The sequence below is a fragment of the Nicotiana tomentosiformis genome, chromosome 4 (genome assembly GCF_000390325.3).
Source record: "Nicotiana tomentosiformis chromosome 4, ASM39032v3, whole genome shotgun sequence".
Classification (NCBI taxonomy): domain Eukaryota; kingdom Viridiplantae; phylum Streptophyta; class Magnoliopsida; order Solanales; family Solanaceae; genus Nicotiana; species Nicotiana tomentosiformis.
In genome coordinates this window covers 98180066-98198521 of record NC_090815.1, presented here as the reverse complement: position 1 = coordinate 98198521, position 18456 = coordinate 98180066, and the positions used below count along the sequence as shown (strand labels likewise).

Below are 18456 nucleotides of genomic sequence, written 5' to 3'. Positions count from 1 at the left end.
TTTTAGAGCTTCGTAAGAATCTAAGGAAGCAGAAGTTGAAACTGTGTGAGAGTAATCAGATTTTAATACATTTTAGTAACAATAAATTACAGCCATACGATTTTATTCAGAAGAGTTGGCATGATCTTAAGCAGCTTTTGGAGCTAAAACTACAGGACTGAATCCCAACTACTTCCCTTGAGAGAATGGCTCCATTATTCAGAAAATGAAAGGTATTCATCAAAAGAAAGAATGAGGTCAAATAATTATAAAATTAAATCAGGTACATTATATTATCCCCTTGTGGGATCATAATACTGAACCAAATCTCCCTTATTAGCACAAATTTAAATGGGAAGGCCCTAATAAATGAAAAATAACATTATTATTTTCATAACAAACACACATTTTACAGTATCACCAACTCAATATCTGGAGGTACTTCACCTTCAAGCTGGAGCTTAGCAAGATTTCTTGCAGTTTGCTGCTTCCCAATTACCTCAAGTTCCAAAGGGACGCGAGAAAAAATTGGATTCCTAGGATCAATGATGATTCTCTTGAGTCCAATAGCATTTTCCAAAAAGTACCTCACGAGTTCAAGATGAACTACGCCGCTATAATAACCACACAACTTGACCACTTTGAGGTGATGCAGTGGACATTTTATGGCTTTATTACACTCTCTGTTTGACTGGAAGGGACATGACAATGTCAACTGCCGTAAAGAAATAGAACAAATATTAAAATTCAAATAACAAAAGTATATGGAAATGAGAAGAAAAACTCACTAAGATAAAGAAAGTACATGCAAATGAAAGGAAATTATACCTCCGTGAATGGTTGATATTTCAGTAACTCAATAAATAAAATGAATTTCACTTGGAATGTAAAATATGTAAACAGCAGGGTGAAAGACAGGTCTAGAATGAGTAATAATAGATTAGAGGCAGATAACAAATGAAACATGATTTTGGCAGTTGCTCATGTCGTTTCTTTAATTCTCATAGTATTATGTTCAATGAATTCCCTGGAGTACTATTACCAAATGAGAGAAGGAAGGTGAAATAAGATGAGGAATACAGAGAAGAATATTAAAGAATGTCTTATTTCCTTATTTTTGGTTCTTAAAAAGTGGAGTGCAAATGAAAAGTTCAATTTTCTTAGAGAAAATTTCTCCTTTGCTTATTCTAATAGCTGTAGGCCTACTAGGAACTACATGTCTCTACTTTCATATCCCTTCAAGATGTAAACTGGCCTGCTCTGTGTACTTCAGTAAAAACAAACATCACCACAAGTCAGGTTAATTGTGTCCCAAAGTCACCCAGAATGGCACTAAAAGTTCGGCGCTCTCTCACTATCTTCCTCGTAGGAAACTTTACCATGTATACTATGATATTTCTACCACTTATCATCCTTCTTTTTGATAAAGGGTTAGAGACGTATTCCTTGTATCTCAAGCATCATCAATTGATGAACCAAATACAAAAGTTCCTACGTGAATGCTGCCTTTATCTTTTGGTGGTAATAAATCAGTATAACATTGAGAATAACACCCACATGCAGAACAACATGAGAACAACAATCTACAGGTAGTAAGGTACATGGGACTTAAACCTGACACCCTTGTTTGACTGAATGAACAATTCCCATTACCTTGTAATATATCTAGTAGTCAACATTATTCAATCACCATTTACTAGTTATCCGTGATCTAGACTCAGGGGCGGAAGCAGAGTACCGGATGCGGGTTCGGCCGAACCCAGTAGCTTTTGTTCAAACCATGTATTTGTCTTAAAAAATCCATTGGATATGTAAAACTTATTAATTTAGAACCCAGTGACTTGAAAGGATTACAATCCCGAACCCATAAGGTTCAAATCTTGGCTCCGCCTCTGTCTAGACTCCTCGGGATTGTAATCCTTTCAAGTTACTGGGTTCTAAATTAATAAGTTTTACATATCCAATGGCTCCGCCTCTGCCTAGACTCCACGTAAGAAAATCTTTACTACTCAAACAAACCAAAAAAATTTGAGCTGCATGCAGGATTGCTGACTTTTTTTAACTATTAGTAGAAATTCACTAGTAACTTGGTTCAACACACACTTGATCTTAACCAAAAGGCCGAGAAAGGTTAAACACTACCTTGCCATCACATAAGTGAATTTTCCTTCTGTAGGAAAGCACCTTTTGTTGCTTCTCCCAACATTTAGAGCTTAAAAAGCAACAACGCCGTTAACATCTGTATTTTCATCTCAAATTTCTTCAAACAAAATAACCAACATGAAAGAGTCGATGGATTAGGGAAGTTTTGTAGCTGTTCACATGTTCTATTTGATGGAAAGTTTCAACTTGTTTGGGTTTAGCATTATTGAACTCCCTGGCATTCTACTTTGCTCATATACTTCTTCATCCTCATATCTAAACCTTGTTTCTTCAATATCAAAAGCTCGGATGTGCTGAATCGCTAGAGGCAAATTTAGAGGACTCTCTGTCTAGACAGTTATCAGTACAGATTTTTTTTAAAATTTTATATAAGGGACAGTTGTCAGTACAAAGTTTCTCCTCTCTTCCCATACCTATTCCCCTAACCCCAATAGAAAATGGAAAGAACCACCGTCATACGTATATACATCTACGATGTATATATCTATAAACATACATGCAATGCATGCATGTATACATACATGTGTACACGCGCAAATACATAGAGGTTTCCAACATTGAATATGCCAACTGTCCTATTGGCCGATGTAAAGTCATTTTCTCAGTCTAAAAACAATCTTAAAAGACCTTACCCCTTTGTGTGAAGCTACCCAACGTAAAATTTCAAAAAGAAAGAAATGAAGCTTGGAAGCGCAAGCTTCAAAGTTCAACCAACCTTGCAGGTCCTGGCTAAACTTAAGTTGAGATATAAATTGCGACAACTATAATTAAAGAGTTACTAGCAGTCTATGATAAGCTATTAAGTAAACATGCGAGGAAAAAGGCTTGGGGTCAAGAAAGTGAAATTGGAGGAAGTTGGGAAGCGGTTAAACCTGTAATAAATCTTCGACTGCCCAAAGGATGTTCAAAATTTTGCTTGTCCATTGCATCTACTTTTAAGTTCTTATTCTTATATGTTAACCCATGTCTCATAAAAACCCAGTCTGCTTCTTTTTTTCTCTTTTCAAATAATATTCAACTCAAATTATTCCAATCAAAAATAAAATTCAAGAAAGCAAATGAAACACATTATTATCGAACTTCACCTTTGTTTTATCTGGAGTTTATGCACCACATACCAGGTTGAAGATGGATTTGTGGTTCAATTTAACTGCAACTAGAGGACTTCATGATGGCCCATGGATTACTTGTGGGAATTTAATTTCACTAAGACTTATCCCCAGGAATGACGGATTTCATGGATTTCACATTGAATTGGAACTCATTGACCCTCCTTTGGTAGGTGGCTGATACCTAAAACTCATTGAGAGATTTCTCTTTTCTATTGAGTGGGATGATTGTTTCGATTTTATCAAACAATTCTTACTCCGAAAAGTTGTCTCATCACTCTCTTTAATCCTCCAGTGTAGCCAATGGGGCCACGGGTCAAGATCTTACTTCAAGTTAGAGCAAATATGGTTGGAGGCAGAGAATTGTGGGTTATGATAAAAAACTGGTGGGATTCTTTTGATATTCAGGGCTCTCCGGACTTCATTTTCACTTCCACGCTAAAATTCTCCAAATCTAAAATCAAGGGATGGAATTCAAACTCTTTTGGCAATTTAGATACCAGGAAATCAAATATCCTGGCCAATATTTTAATTAAGATAGATGGAACTTGATGATATTGACAAACAGGAAGAAAAACTTTTTGGAGGCAAAAATCGAGTAGCATTTGGCTAAAGCAAGGGGATGACAAAAAATTCTTTGGTATAAAGGCAAATGCACCGTAAATATAATTACATTGATAGTGTCACCATAGAGGGAGAAATGGTAACAAAAGAGGGGGATCATCATTGATGAAATCATTTCTTTCTACAGGAAACTTCAAAGGGAACAAGACTCTCTCGGACTTTTCCTGGGTCTCATGACAACACTCCTGATATCTCGGAGGATGATAATGTTGACATCCAAAAACCTTTTCCGGAAGAAAAAGTGTCTGCTGCTATCAAAGATTATGCAAGAGATAAAGCCCTCAATACTGATGGTTTGAGTATGGGCTATGTGATGGTGGGCTTGAATCATGGATTTTTGGCTTTACTTCACCAATTAATTACTACACTTTGATTGTATTTGAGCCTAAATTGTAGTACTTTGTACTTATTACACGTGTTATGCTGTGTAGGATGTGATTTATAGTTGAGAAGCAAGTTTAGAGCTAAAATGGATGAATTGGAACTTTGAAGTCCGAGTAGAAACCCAAGGAATTAAATTGGGATCGCGTTCGGGGGTCGATGACCGAGTATGCATAGAAAAAATGAGAAACAATTATTAAGGGAATAAAACAACGATGCCACGTCACAATTGGCATGCAAATGTTTGGCATAAGCAAAGAACTCACATTCTATATTCATAATTGGCATGTCTACCTGCGTGGGGGACAAAGTTTTTCTTATTTCGTTCATCAGACATCAAAATTGAGCAAGCTTCTGAATTCCTCCATTAACGCGCGTCTGGGCAATTTTCGCACTGGTAATCTTATTTTGGTTCAGAGAGGGTATTTTAATCCCTCCATACTCGGTATAAATATACTGTAAACATAATTTTTGAAGGGGATTGGACCTAGGAGAGTTTTAGAGAGCTACCACGGCTTGAAGACATAAGATTTCATCAATTATCTTGCCAACAATCGGTGCAAAACGAGAGTTTGTATTGTAAAGTTATCTTTGATGTTTCTATGTTCTTAAAACTTATTTGTGATGACTTTCTCCATATCTATGGAGTAGTTCTTCCCTAGGGTTTTGACGGATTTGGTGTTTTGAGCGTTGTTTGTAGATTTACTCTAGTTTAATTGTTTGAATACGATTATGGAGCTTTGAATTGATTGCGATTATTCACCGATTTATTTAATCGAAAGAGGAATATTTTGGTGATTATCTTTTCATTATTTTGTTTGGTCTAATTTAGTGATTCTTCTAAGTAATCGAGAGAGCTTTTGGAATTATTGATTAGACCAAGTTAGTAAAATATTCGAGAGAAGTTTTCTTAAAGACTAGTCCATTAACGTGTTCTTGCATATTTTCACAGTGCTTCATATTAGTTTATTTTGTAGAGTTCAGATTTAATCGAGAGAGGAATCTTAACCTTACGTTTAAGCTAATCATCGAGTGAATTCGTGAGAATCATTAGAACATTAGAAGTGAATTTAAATAGAGTTAGATTCCGAATAGATATCTTACACCTATCCTGTCGCGACCCTTATTTCTCATATTGCTTACAATCCGATTTAGTTCAACTCTCACTCTCTAAGATCAATTCCAATTAGTCGTAATCTTAGTTAGTAATTAATTGTAGTTAGTAATTACCTCAAATCAAGTGTTGATCAGCCTGAATAACAGAAAACCATATGTTATTTGAACATCGTTTAAATCCAATCCCTGTGTTTACAATACTATCTTTGGCTAGCGAGCATCAATTATTGTTGTGTTTTGCGCTCGTCACTGTGTTGCGCGGATCCTTCAAAAATGTTATTGCACCCATGTCGGATTCTTCAAAGAATACATTATTTTTGGAGGATCTGACACAGACCTTGACGACACTTTTGGCTAAGTTGCTCGGACACGACAATTTGGGCATCGTACCCGTGTCGACACGACATTGACACGGGCTAAGTTGCTCGGACTCGGGTGCGGGTATCCGATACGGGGACGGATCCGAGTATCGGATACGGCAAAATCTAAATTGTAAGATTCGGGGGTGCGGATCCGGATATGGATACTGGTGCGGGGATACGGCTAAGAAACTTCAAAACTTGTACTGATAGGAATGATCAAACGATCTAATAAGATGGGATCCCCAATATAATAGTGTATATGTTTTGTTATCGATTAAATTAGTCAGATAAAGTTCATCCTTGGTTCCTATCAAACATACAATTGCATTTAAATATTTCGATAACCTTAAATATTATTAATTATATTTTAAATACGGGATCGCTAATATAATAGTTAGCTTTTTATACAAGTAGTAAATTATGTACAACTAGTAAATAATTTTGCGCGATTAAAATATATAAATTAAGCAAAAATTCAATATGCTAATAATTATTTTACTGGAGTATATTGTATGAGAAAGAAACATTTGCAAATTGCAACCTTTCAATTACGTGTCACAAGTACATAGAATAAAGGGGACAAAAAGCATATAATGGAGAATAAAGGGGTTATCTTATTATATTATTATATAAAGGGGACAAGAAGTAATGGAGAATAAAGGGGTTATCTTATTAAATTATTATATTATTATATTATTATATTATTATTACAATTAAGAGTGCTTTAGGAAGGAACTGTATCGTCTCTTCTAGGTCATTTTCCTCAGTTCCCCAAATTCTTTTAAAGCTCTTACAGATGCTCAAGATCCCCCTACTTCTTTCAAGCTCTTACTGATAGTTATTCACGTCCCTTCGTTCTTCCCTCATAATAGAAAATGAAAGTCATTCAACGCAAAGTTCCATCTACATCGCTGCTGGGTCGATCAAAGTGTCCGAAGTCGGTTGACCGAATCCGGGATGTATCCCGTCCCCGTCGCGTATCGGGACGGGGACGATGCCAAAACCGACGAGTCCGCGCATCTTAGGACACGGGTAAGGGTGTGGGATCTATGTCAGATCCGGTCATACAAGATCGGGTGCGGTAACCAAAATTTTGGGAAATTTTTTGAGAATTGATTTCCCTAAGTAAAGATTTGAAGAGATGGGAAACGAAATACCTTCAATTTCGCTGCTATGTAGTAATTTATACTAGTTCTTTTGTCTCATTTGAAGCTTTTTATCTTGGTCAATCTTCTTGTTCATGTTGCAGGTCTCTAAAATCAAGAGCTCGTGTGTTTTTTTTAGGGTAGAGAAGCTGAAGATGGATGGTGGACTACTGGACTAAGGCATATTGGGAAGGGCTCAAATAGGTCGTGTTGTACTGGAAAAAAACAGACATGGAAAAGGTTTTTTGGGGGAAGAAGATTCAGAGAAGGAAAGAAGAAGAGGCGAGAGAAGATCGGATGGAGAAGAAGACTTAGAGACTAATTAGGAATTAACCACTTTGTGAATCGACATCTTTGCTAATATTTTGCCACGTTGGTTTATGAGATAAACATTAAGTATACTATGTTCAAGAGTTTTAAGTTTATATAAATTAGAGTTTTAATTGTACCAAAAATAATTAGTTTTAATCAAAATAATAAACAATTATTTAAAAAAAATCTTTTTTATGCTTTAAAGGCACACATTTTTCATTTGAGTAAACTTCATATATATTACAAATAAGTATATACTCTAAATAAACAAATTGTATTAATTAACCAAATTATACTATTTAAAAATGTTTTTTTCTCATAGAAATGAGGGATAATTTCTAAATTAATTATTACCATGTTAATGTTTTGACAAATTATGATCGCGCGAAGCCCAGGAAAATTTATAAATTGTACATAATAAAATTGACCCTTTTGGTCTCCATTATATGCTATGTTGTGACACATATTTTAAGGCTAATTATAAATCACATGATTTGAGAATGAACTAAAATAATTTAGAAAAATGACAAAGAAGAATAATCGTGAATTTTAGAAACTAAATCAAGAATTAGAGCATTTAAGAACACCTAATTTATATTAGTTAAAGTAAATTGGAATTGTTTGGAATTGGATGATGATTGGAGAAATTATAAGGGAGATAAAGTGATTGAAGCTAAAACGCGTGGAATTAAATCCCTTGTAATGAATGACCAATGGTGGGATAAGATTGAGTACTTTTTAAAGTTTACAGAACCAATTGTGTCTATGCTTAGAAGTGTCGATCTTGATGCTCCAAAGTTGCATCTTGTTTATGATATGTGGGATACAATGATCGAAAAGGTGAAAGCAATTATTTTTGAACAAGAAGGAAAGGATCTTATTATCGGGCAATCAAACTTTTTTGATACAATTCAAGAAATTCTTGTTGCTAGGTGGAATAAGAGTAACACCCATTTACATTGTATGGCACATTCTTTGATACCAAAATACTACCATGAATCATGGCTTAAAGGGGAAGGCAATGGGGTTCGAAGGCTTGCTTCAAATGAGGATAGAGAGATTTCCTTCAATAGAGTTAAATGCTTTCAAAGATACTTTAAAGATTCAAATGATCTAAAACAAGCATCTTTGGAGTATCGAGCATTCGCAAGTGGGAGTGGTTTCTTTAGTGAGCCTCATGTGGTTGAAGCTATGATGTATGGGGAGCCTCTATCTTGGTGGGCTAACCATGGTGTAAACGCTCCACTTTTGCAAAGCTTGGCGTACAAATTGCTTTCACAACCGGCTTCTTCTTCTTGTTGCGAAAGGAATCGGAGCACATATTCGTTGATCCATAGCATCAAACGAAACAAGTTAGAGACTTCAAGAGCCGAAGATCTAGTTTTTGTGCACTACAATCTTTGCTTGATTTCTCGTCAAAAAGAAAAATATACAAGTGCCCAAGCAAGTATTGGGATGTGGGTATGTCTATAATCTATGCTTTCTTGAATTTATATTTCCTTTAGTATTTTTTTATTTTTTAAATCATTTGATTTTAATTTTACTTTAGGTGGAGACCGTTTTGATGTTGACGAAGCCACCAATGATCTACTTGACTTATCAATAGATGAACCTCAACTAGAAGGAGTAATCTTTTTTTGATGAGATTGAAGAAGTGCAAGAAATTGATCTTGAAAATATTGAGGAAGAATACTAAATATTATTGTTCAAATGCTAAAACTTAATAGTTATCCTCTCCTACTTTTTATTAGTTTATATAGTTCAATGTTAATGTAACTTTGTATGGGAAATGCTCGAATGGTGATTGCAATTGTAGTTTATTTTTGCCTTTTTGGTGTTCATGCTTATTTTGATTGACTTAATGAGAATGGCTAACTCTCATAATTTGTGACTTGTGAGAGAAATGTTAATTGCTAAATGATACTTACATCTTTTATTCTTTATGTTCATGTCAAGGTCAAGTTCTTCGACAAAAGCAGTAAAAGCCTAAAAGGTATGTTTTCTTTTATCTTTATATATCTAACTCTTTTACTTATGTATTTATATGATATCTACTATGTTTTCATATACTTTGTGTAACCTGTAGGAGAATCTAAGAATGGAAGAAAATCAAGAAAGCGCGCCTACAACTTGAGAATAAAAAAGAAATTCACTTTACAAGCTATAGGTAAGTATTCCATATAATTTCTCATAATTTAGAGATATTCTTATTTTTATTTTTGAATTATTTTTAGTCGGATTCCCGCACCCGTGTCAGTTCTAGGATCCGTATCCCTGAATCTTAAAATCTCCATCTCAAAAGATCCGACTCTAGATCCGCACCCGTGTCGGACACCCGCACCCGTGTCAGAGCAACTTAGACTTTTGGAGAGTTTGAGCAACATAGACTGTGGGTGTCAATGTTGGTGTGTCCGGACTTTCTCAATCCTTTAAAAAAAATCACGGATATGAACACTTCACCAAAAGCATAAATGTCATATTTATTGCACTTATCCCACAAAAACCCAGTGCCAAGGAAATATTTCGACCTACTATCCTTGTTGGCACTGCAGATTTTACAAGATCCTTACCAACATGTTAGTAGATAGACTAAAGAAGAATATTGAAAATTGATCTCCTCTCAATAGTTGGCTTTCCTCAAAGGTAGACAAATCATGCGTACAATCTCCATTGCTAATGAATGAACATCTTGATTCATGGATAAGACAAGGCATCCCTAGTCACATATAGAAATTAGATATCGGATAATCGAAAAGGCTTTTGATCATTTTTATTATAGCGATGGTCCATGCCACCTTGTGCACACCTCGACTAATTACATTGGATACTTGCTACCTCCCACTAGCAAAGGCAATGGGTAACTCTGTCAAAGGCTTAGGCAAATAGAAAAGAAAAAAAAATCACCTAGTGGTTTTATATTTGAACTTAAGATCTCATGATTCTCCTCCCATTTCATTGACAACTAAGCCACACCCTTCGGTGCAAATATGATCATATATATTGGGGCTAGTTGCTTTCATTATTGAAGGATATGGGTTTTGGTCAAAAAATGCATCAATTGAGTTGGATGCTCTACCTACCTATACCATGACTTTATTTCCTGTTCCTTTTTTCAATTCCAAGAGACTTGACAAGTTTGATCTTCTTTGACACGGTAACAAGCAGAGTTGTGTAAAGCGACTGTTTCATCACTTTGAGGAAACAGTAAGATACTCAAGAACGAACATCAATAACTCAACTCATCACAATTGTTTCAACTCATGCTCGACAACTTAAATAAGTAAGATACGCAAGAACAAGCATCAATAACTCCTTAAACCAAAATTGCTAAAACGATTTTCAGACCATATATCAGCAAAAGAGGAAAATGAACTCAAAACTTTATACTTACCTGTAATTCAAATTCCTTCAACTGTGGAGCAGCCCTTATGATAGACGTGTAACCTAACAGACTCTGGTCTTTCCGTCCGAATATAGTTAAGACAAATTTCTTGAGCTTACTTAGTTCAGCTAAATTGTAATGCTCCAAATTTTCCTGCAAAAATAACTACAGAGAAGGCACCAGTTAGTGCTAGCAATACAAAGGTAGATAGACAAAATTATATTTTTTTCCGATAGGTAAGGTAAAACTTTTATTACTGCAGATAGTGCTGAAATACAAAAGTAACATATTGAGCAGCTAAGCCTGTAGAGAATTAATAAACTCTAACCTATTCTCTATTTCATGCACATTCTTCAATTTGCACCAAAAGGCTAACTGCTGTACGCACATATAATTTAATATTTTTATAGGGAGAGTTAATTCATCAAAACATCTACTGTTTCATCTCTTTCATAAGTTCCAGAAAACACAAACTGGAATTGTCCGCCAGATCTCTTTTCCATAAAACAAAGGTAGGTTAGGTAAATTTTGTTTACTAACCAAAGAATGAGAAGCATGTAATGTGAGGACCTCCAGCTGAGAGAGAACACAGGAAAGATGAGAGGATATGTCATCCAAAATATGGGTGTATGGCCAACCCAAAATGTCTACCTCAACCAGCATCGGGACATTCTTAAGCAGTAATTTCTTTCCTGATGAAGTCCCAAGTGTTTTAAGATTTGTATCACAAATTTTAAGTGATTCCACATTGAGGCAGTACCATATCTCCAAGTGTCTCAACTTGAGGGATGGACCAACAACTTCCAAATTTACCAATGTTCCTGATCCATGAACAACCATTTTTTCAAGAAACGGACAATTGTGTAGAAAGAACTCAAGAACTTCGCCCGTCACATTTACGGATTTCAAGAGGAGCATTTTAACAGACTTGAAATTCTGACTGACAAGTGGGGACGTTTGGAAGTTAATAGAATGAGGTAGGCCTGAAGAAGAGCCATTGAGACCAAGGAGTCGCTCTGGAAAAGTATAACAGTAATCAAAATCACGAATGTCCTCTCCACCCTTTAATAGGTCTAATTCTAGTCTTTGAACTTCCCTAGAAAGGGCAAATTCAAGCCAACTGTCAATCTCACGCTGCGCAAATTTGTTTAAATCAAAATTAACCCGGAATTGGTCCAGTCTTTGTCCTTTACACATTTGCAAAGTACGGTTGACCCATCTCAGATACTTCTTCATATGCCTTTTCCGTAGCTTGAATTGTGAGGCTACTTCATCCAAGGGTTTGGTAGCATCAAAATCAAGCCGAGGAATACATGTCCACAACCTTAGCCACCGCCTTGAGAGGACACTTGTGTCAGCTGCTTCCTTAACAGTAAGGAAAGATAATATATATACCAGAATTTCTTCAGGTAACTGACTAATGCGATCTTCTGCAGTGCAGACTCTCTTTTGACACTACAAAAAAAGAATGAAACAAAAGCAATATGAATGACAACAAACATTTCAATTAAATCAGACAAAAGAGATATGTTATTTTAAAAGTCAAGATGTCACCTTCTTTAGAGCAAAATAGTTGTAAAGCCGCAATCTTTTCCCCATGGAATGCACGAATCTCCTATATAACAAAAGGGGCTTTTAGTCAAAGATAAAGAGGGGAATGAAAACTACCAGAATGAGATAAAGTTTAGATTTTTACTTTCTTCTTCCAACTACAAATATAAATCAATGTCAAAAGAGTGTGGTTAATAGTCACAGCAATCACAAAGAGCAAATAATCCTGATCTTTATAGTCTTTACAGCCAAAAAAAAGGGGAGAAGAGCCTTTATTACTATTTAGAATCTTTAGACCCAAAAAACTGAATTTTGACATGAAATTTCAGAAGACGGAAACAAATACTAAAACTTCAGCTTGGTCGTTAACGTTCCAATGGAAGAGAAAGAGATGATTACCTGGACCAGAAGCACAGGAAAGATGGATTATGTCTGATACCAACAAGACAAGTAGAGACCAGAGCCTAAAAACTTCACTTATGCGGCGAGAGAGAGCAGTCGGAAGAAAGCGAAGCGCTAATAAAAAAGGAAAATACTTTTGTTTTTCTTTTTCCGCGAGGAAAGTACGTTTTCAGTAGGAATCAAATTGTTTTTCATTAATATACAATCTTGTCAGTCAGGATGGAATGTACTAATTTCAAATGATAAAAAGGTCAGTCAATATTTATAATATATTAAAAGTTTATATACTTACTCTAATATGTTGACTCCTTCACTCCTCACGTGTGTTTCAAACCGTAGAGGTATCAAACGGGTTGGCCCAACCGAGCCCATCTCAAGCTCAACCCTTATGTGCTAGGAATTGTTTTGGGTATTCTCGCTTTTAGCGCGTGCCATAAATTATTTATATTCGATAGTCGAAAAAGTATATAAAATATATATAATTTTTATATATAGCATACATAATACATACATATATATATATATATATATATATACACACACACAAAGAATATACATTTTTCGACTATTATTTTGAGAGCAGCTATATAGTGTCATTTTCTCAATTTTTATCTAACTTATTACTGCTTGACCCAAAAATTTAGATATGGATTCAACCAATTAGATTTAAATAAAATAGAGTCAATCTTAGTTAATATTAATATCCAAAAGACAAGGTTATCGATTTTATGGGAGATAGTACGTATATTTAATCGAATGGCAATAAATGTGAGCAATAATAACAATATTTAATGATCCAAATAAGTGAAAGATAGCATTAAATAATAATAAGTAGTAATGAATGGCATTTAAGTAAATAAAAAGTGTGAGTCACCCGAAAATGTGTGTGATCTGTGGATATTCTTTCTAACAATGATGAATGATTGGTGAGCCTTTGAACACTCAGGTTATTCTTAGATCAAGTGGAAAAGTTAGACAAGAATCTCAGTAAAAAGGTTGCTTCTGTATGCTTGTAATATGGCCAGATTCTCTATATCAAGTCAATAAGTTTTCTTCGAAACGAATATCTCATGTCCCCTATCATTGTGTTTCTTTCTATTTATAGGGAACATGTTCCCTAAAACCATAATAGTACGTGTGCAGAGAATATCCACTGGAATAATTTCTTTTTCGTCTTATCTTAAAACTAGCCGCTATAACTATGTCTAAGATTCTCGACCTCCACCTTGATATACAAGGAATTCACGACTTTGATTTTCGCTCACTCTTCGACCGCACCCTTCATTGCCACAAGGTCACTTGGGGAAGATTTTTGTTGAAATCCTAATGATAACACATGGGGGCTGATAAAGGCTATCATGGCGTTGATGTGGTCTACCTATGTCAAAGGTATATTTTGGGCCATACAGTTAGTCCCTATGTTTGTTGAGGTTGTCCTCACGGGCGAGTTCGATGAGCGGATAATGTCCTTTGTGGTCGAGCTTATCGAGCTGACTATACAAGTCGTGATTGTGGTAACGATCAGGCAATGTGGCTCTCTGCGGACCGTGTGTTTCAAATTCCTTGAATTTTTTGGGTAATATGCTGGAGCCATTCGGTCCCAGAGAAAGAGTGATGCTATGATGGCATGCGTCATGATGACGTTTTTTCCTGACGCGTTGTGTTGATTCACGTGTGACCCTTGATTAGTTCTACTATTTCGATTTTCGTGCTAATTATGGCCTGTCGTTGCGATTCTGGTGCCCCTAAGCCTTATAAATAAGGGGTGGTTTGTTGATTTTGAAACTTTTCCCATATTCTGTCTACTTCATAAGCAGGGATTCTCCTTCTCCTTCGTAGAACCTTTTCAATTCTCTATTGCTTTCTATACTTCTCTATCTCTTTCCATAACAATGTTAAACCTCCCATCAGATATCCATATGGAAGATCATTTTATCCTTCTAGATGTCGTTTTCCTTGACCAGGGGGAAGACGCCAGAGTTGTCGTTGAGGAAAAACCCCTCCCTACTGTAGATGAGATTGTACCTCGATACCCTGATGCTAAATCCGACTTTCAAAAGGCGTCAAAAATGGTGACGGAGAGGTTCAAATCTACAATGACAGTTGAACGATTAGGTGAGTTGAAGGCTAGGCTCGGCTTACCTGGTCACATGGAATTGGTCCTTGCAGGTGACGACGAAGTGCGGGTTCATCATCCCGGATTCTGCGCCCTTTACGCATATCCGTTCATAATCGGTTATTCGTTCCCTTTGCCACTATTGATAGAAGAGTTATGTCACTACTACAACGTATGCCCAGCGCAGCTTGCCCCTTACATCTTTAAGGTGGTCAAAATATTGACAAAATTTGATGATTTAGATGGCGTCGATATAACAGTACGCCACATGATCCATCTCTTCGCCCCTCATTTCTATCGAGGGGCATTGTTGAATCTTCACCACCACAGGGAAAATGTTTGGTAGTGAGGATGGATGACAAGGCTAGTAGGTATTTCTGGCTTGATTAATTCTTTGTCAGGATCGAGACCGTAGTGTTTGCCGTCGCTGGCTTCCCTGAGGCTTGGAACCCTACTCGTAAGTGCTCATATTCGTTTGTGTTTTTTTTTGTTTTAGAATTTTTCTTGTTGTGGGCTGGGTAATCAACTCTTCCTTTTCTACAGCTACTATTCAACCTCTTCAGATGGTGACCCATATTGCCAACTGGGACAAACAAATCTTTCCTCATACTACGGGGATATGTGACTGGACGAGTTTCTTTCAAAGATTCAAGTTGTCTCTTCCCTCGGCATGTAATCTCTTCCCTACTGTCGACGTCGTAGTTCTTTCTTCTATGTATGTTCCTTTTGTTGATTTCTTCCTTTCCAATTTTTCTCTAGGTTCAGTTAGAGGGTCCATGAGGAGGTCGAGGGCCCCCGTACCCTCGTTCCGTAAGAGGAGGGCCACTACGCCTTCAGCCTCCACCCCTGCCTAGACCATTGCCACTCGTGCCTTTGTCCCAACTCCAATCTTCGATGCTTCTGTCCCCGTCTCTGTTCAACCCATTACGACTTCTACCCCTCCTCTATTTTCACTTATTTATGAGGACGATGAGCATTCACCCAGTGACAGGGATCTTCAACCTCAAAAAAGGAGGTTTGTGGACGTGGGTGACGGATTCCCTCTAGCCATCAATGATGTGGAAGGGGATTTTACGCTGCGTGAGACGATGACCATTTTTGTGAATGATGATGTTGAACCGAGTCTTGAGGCCCCAAGAACGATGGAATCTAATATAGGCGTGTCTCTGTATTTCAAGGGGAGGGAGACCGAGAAGGTGGCTGCTGGTAGCCCTGACCTTTCGTGGCAAGAGGAGGCTTCAACCTCTCGAACATCCGCAGATTCTTATTTGGCTACTAAAGATAGGGCAAAGAGTGTTATTGGAGAGGGCGGCGAGTCAGATTCCGATGTCGACTTGGACGACCTAAGAATGATTGATGAGGGGCTCACCCATTTTGAGGTGAGGTTAAAGGGGGGTTTGAGGATTAGCATGATCCCGTTGGATCGTGACTTAGTGGTGAACACTAAGGAGGTAGTCCCTACCCTCGTCCCTCTCGATTCCGATGTCAAGGGTAAGACCCTCAAGGACATAAACGACAGTGCCTTGTCGAAGAGAATTGCCGGCCTCACTCTCAGGGTATGTATTATTGTATGACTCCTTCCTAACTCTTTAGAACATTCCAAGTTCTAACCCCTTTTTTGGTTTGCATACGGTGATTCTGGAAATTGAGAGTCCCCGAAAAGAGAAAAAGATGCAAATACACCGAGTATCGCATCAAGTATCAGGATCTTAGAAGTTGGCTTCAAGAGGGAGGCGATGTGCAGACCTTGAGGGAACATTTCAAGCAGAATGACAGGGAGCTGGTTCAAGCCATAGAGAAGTGCATCATCCTTGAAGGGACGTTGAGAAGTAGAGAGTAGGAGCTTGAGGTTAGCAGGGGCGTAAAGTCTCAATGTAGTGATATTCAAGCCCAAGTGGTTGAGTTGCGAGGACAACTTGAAGAGTACCGATTTCAAGCTGAAGCCCTCAGTGGCGATCGCGGAGAAGCAAAAGGAACTTGAGAAGGCGGAGATCCTCGAGTTGGAGAATAAGACTCTTCGGGCCGAGCGAGAAAATGACCATTCAATGACGAGAGCTAAGGAGGACCCGCTCGGGGAGAGGATCGGGGAGTTGGAAAAAGAGAGCTCCTATCTTCATGATCGAGTGACCGCTTTGGAGGCCGAGAGAGCTCAACTACTTGTACGTCCGTCTTTTCCCAATGCTTCAGATTTTCCTAGTATACCTCAGGAGTTGTACGGAGAGTGGATCCATGTCGAGGCCCGATTAGATATGTTTCGGGACTTGTACGTAGTGGGCTCTATTTATGAAGCTATCGGTTAAAGCTCGCGAAGCTCGTGTCGCCTGTGGGTGTGATCCTGCCACACCTCGACTTAACGAAGAGGATGGAGAAGAGGGTATAGACCGGCTTGAGGAGGATGACTTGTATGATACTGTTTTTCCTCAGGGTGAGGGTGGTGAGGATGTTGGGAACTGAGACGATGATGGCGTAGAGGTTTGTGATGGTGAGGGCTAGTAGTTTTCCCTTTAGACTTTTGTGTATTTTTGCTGGCGTTTTCAAAAGCCCTTGTAATGAACTCTTTATTCATATATGAATATTTAAGTTATTTTCCGCGCCTTCTTCCATACGTGTGACCGAGGGCCGATAGGTGTTGTTCGAGCCGGTCGAACTTAACCTTTTGTTAAGGTGTGGCCGAAGTTCGATAGGTGTTGTTCGAGCTAGGTCAAACTTAACCTTTAGTTAAGGTGTGGCTGAGGGCTAATAGGTGTTGTTCGAACTATGTCAAACTTAACCTTTTGTTAAGGCAGTTTTGATAAACGTAAGTTTATATTACTTTGACTTTGTTTCTCTGATTACATGATTGGATAAAGTTACAAACTTTGGGCATGGGCTGGCATTCTAGTCCTACTCCTAATCTCTTTAGTCCCTTCATTGTTCGACTTGGAGAGTATTGAGGAGTTGGGAAATAAAAGAGAAAGCAGTCCCTCCTTCGCATACTTCGACTCAAAGTGTCCCTTTCGTTGCCTCGTTAAAAACCTCCTTGAGAAAACCCTAATGAAACAAAACTCAAGTGAGGGAAAATGAGTAAGACTTGGGGGGGTTCTTCATTTTAGAAGTTGAAGTATTTGAGGTGGCTGATGTTCCAATTGTTTGGTAATTGTTTTCCTTCCATCGTCTCTAGTTGGAACGAGCCCTTGTTTCCTTTGGCTGTAATTTTGTACGGATCGTCCCAGATTGTTCCTAGTTTGCCTTCCTGTGGATCTCTACTTGCTTGAGTTTTTTATTTAAGTACGTAGTCCCTGACTTTGAGTGGCCAGACCTTTTCTTTCTTGTTGTAGCAACGTTTCGCTTGTTGCTTTTGGGTGACCATCCTTATGTAATCCATATCTCTTCGTTCGTCGATTTCATTGAGTTCTTGCCTTCTACTCTCGTTATTACTAGTACGCTTTCGTGGGAGTACCTTAGACTGGGTTCTCCGACTTCAACTAGTATGACTGTTTTGACCCCGTAGACCAGAGAGTAAGGTGTCTCCCCTATGCTTGTCTTCAGGGTGGTTTTATATGCCCATAATACTTCTGGGAGTACTTCCGGCCACAATCCCTTGAAATCTTCGAGTTTTTTCTTCATGATGTTTAATATAAACTTGTTGGAGGATTCTGCAGGGCGGTTACCCGCTGGGTGATACGGGGTTGAAAGTATCCTCTTAATATGCCATTTCTCGAAGAATTCGACGGTTTTCTTTGCCGTGAACTGGGGTCCGTTGTCGCAACTGATCTCTTTGGGTAGGCCGAATCGGCATATGATGTTTCTCCATATGAAGGTGATTACCTCTTGT

The 18456-nt window shown here is 37.7% G+C and overlaps 1 protein-coding gene across 1 annotated transcript; it reads right to left on the bottom strand.

Annotated features, from left to right (window-relative positions):
* Nucleotides 1–219: 219 nt before the first annotated feature.
* Nucleotides 220–12663, bottom strand: LOC104095673 (F-box/LRR-repeat protein At3g26922-like). Its single transcript, XM_070200052.1, has 5 exons — nucleotides 12524–12663; nucleotides 12128–12188; nucleotides 11114–12028; nucleotides 10583–10738; nucleotides 220–694 (listed from the first exon to the last, which is right to left on the bottom strand). The coding sequence occupies exons 2-5, from the start codon at nucleotides 12170–12172 to the stop codon at nucleotides 389–391; spliced, it is 1422 nt and encodes a 473-aa protein (XP_070056153.1). The 5' UTR covers nucleotides 12173–12188; nucleotides 12524–12663; the 3' UTR covers nucleotides 220–388.
* Nucleotides 12664–18456: the final 5793 nt, after the last annotated feature.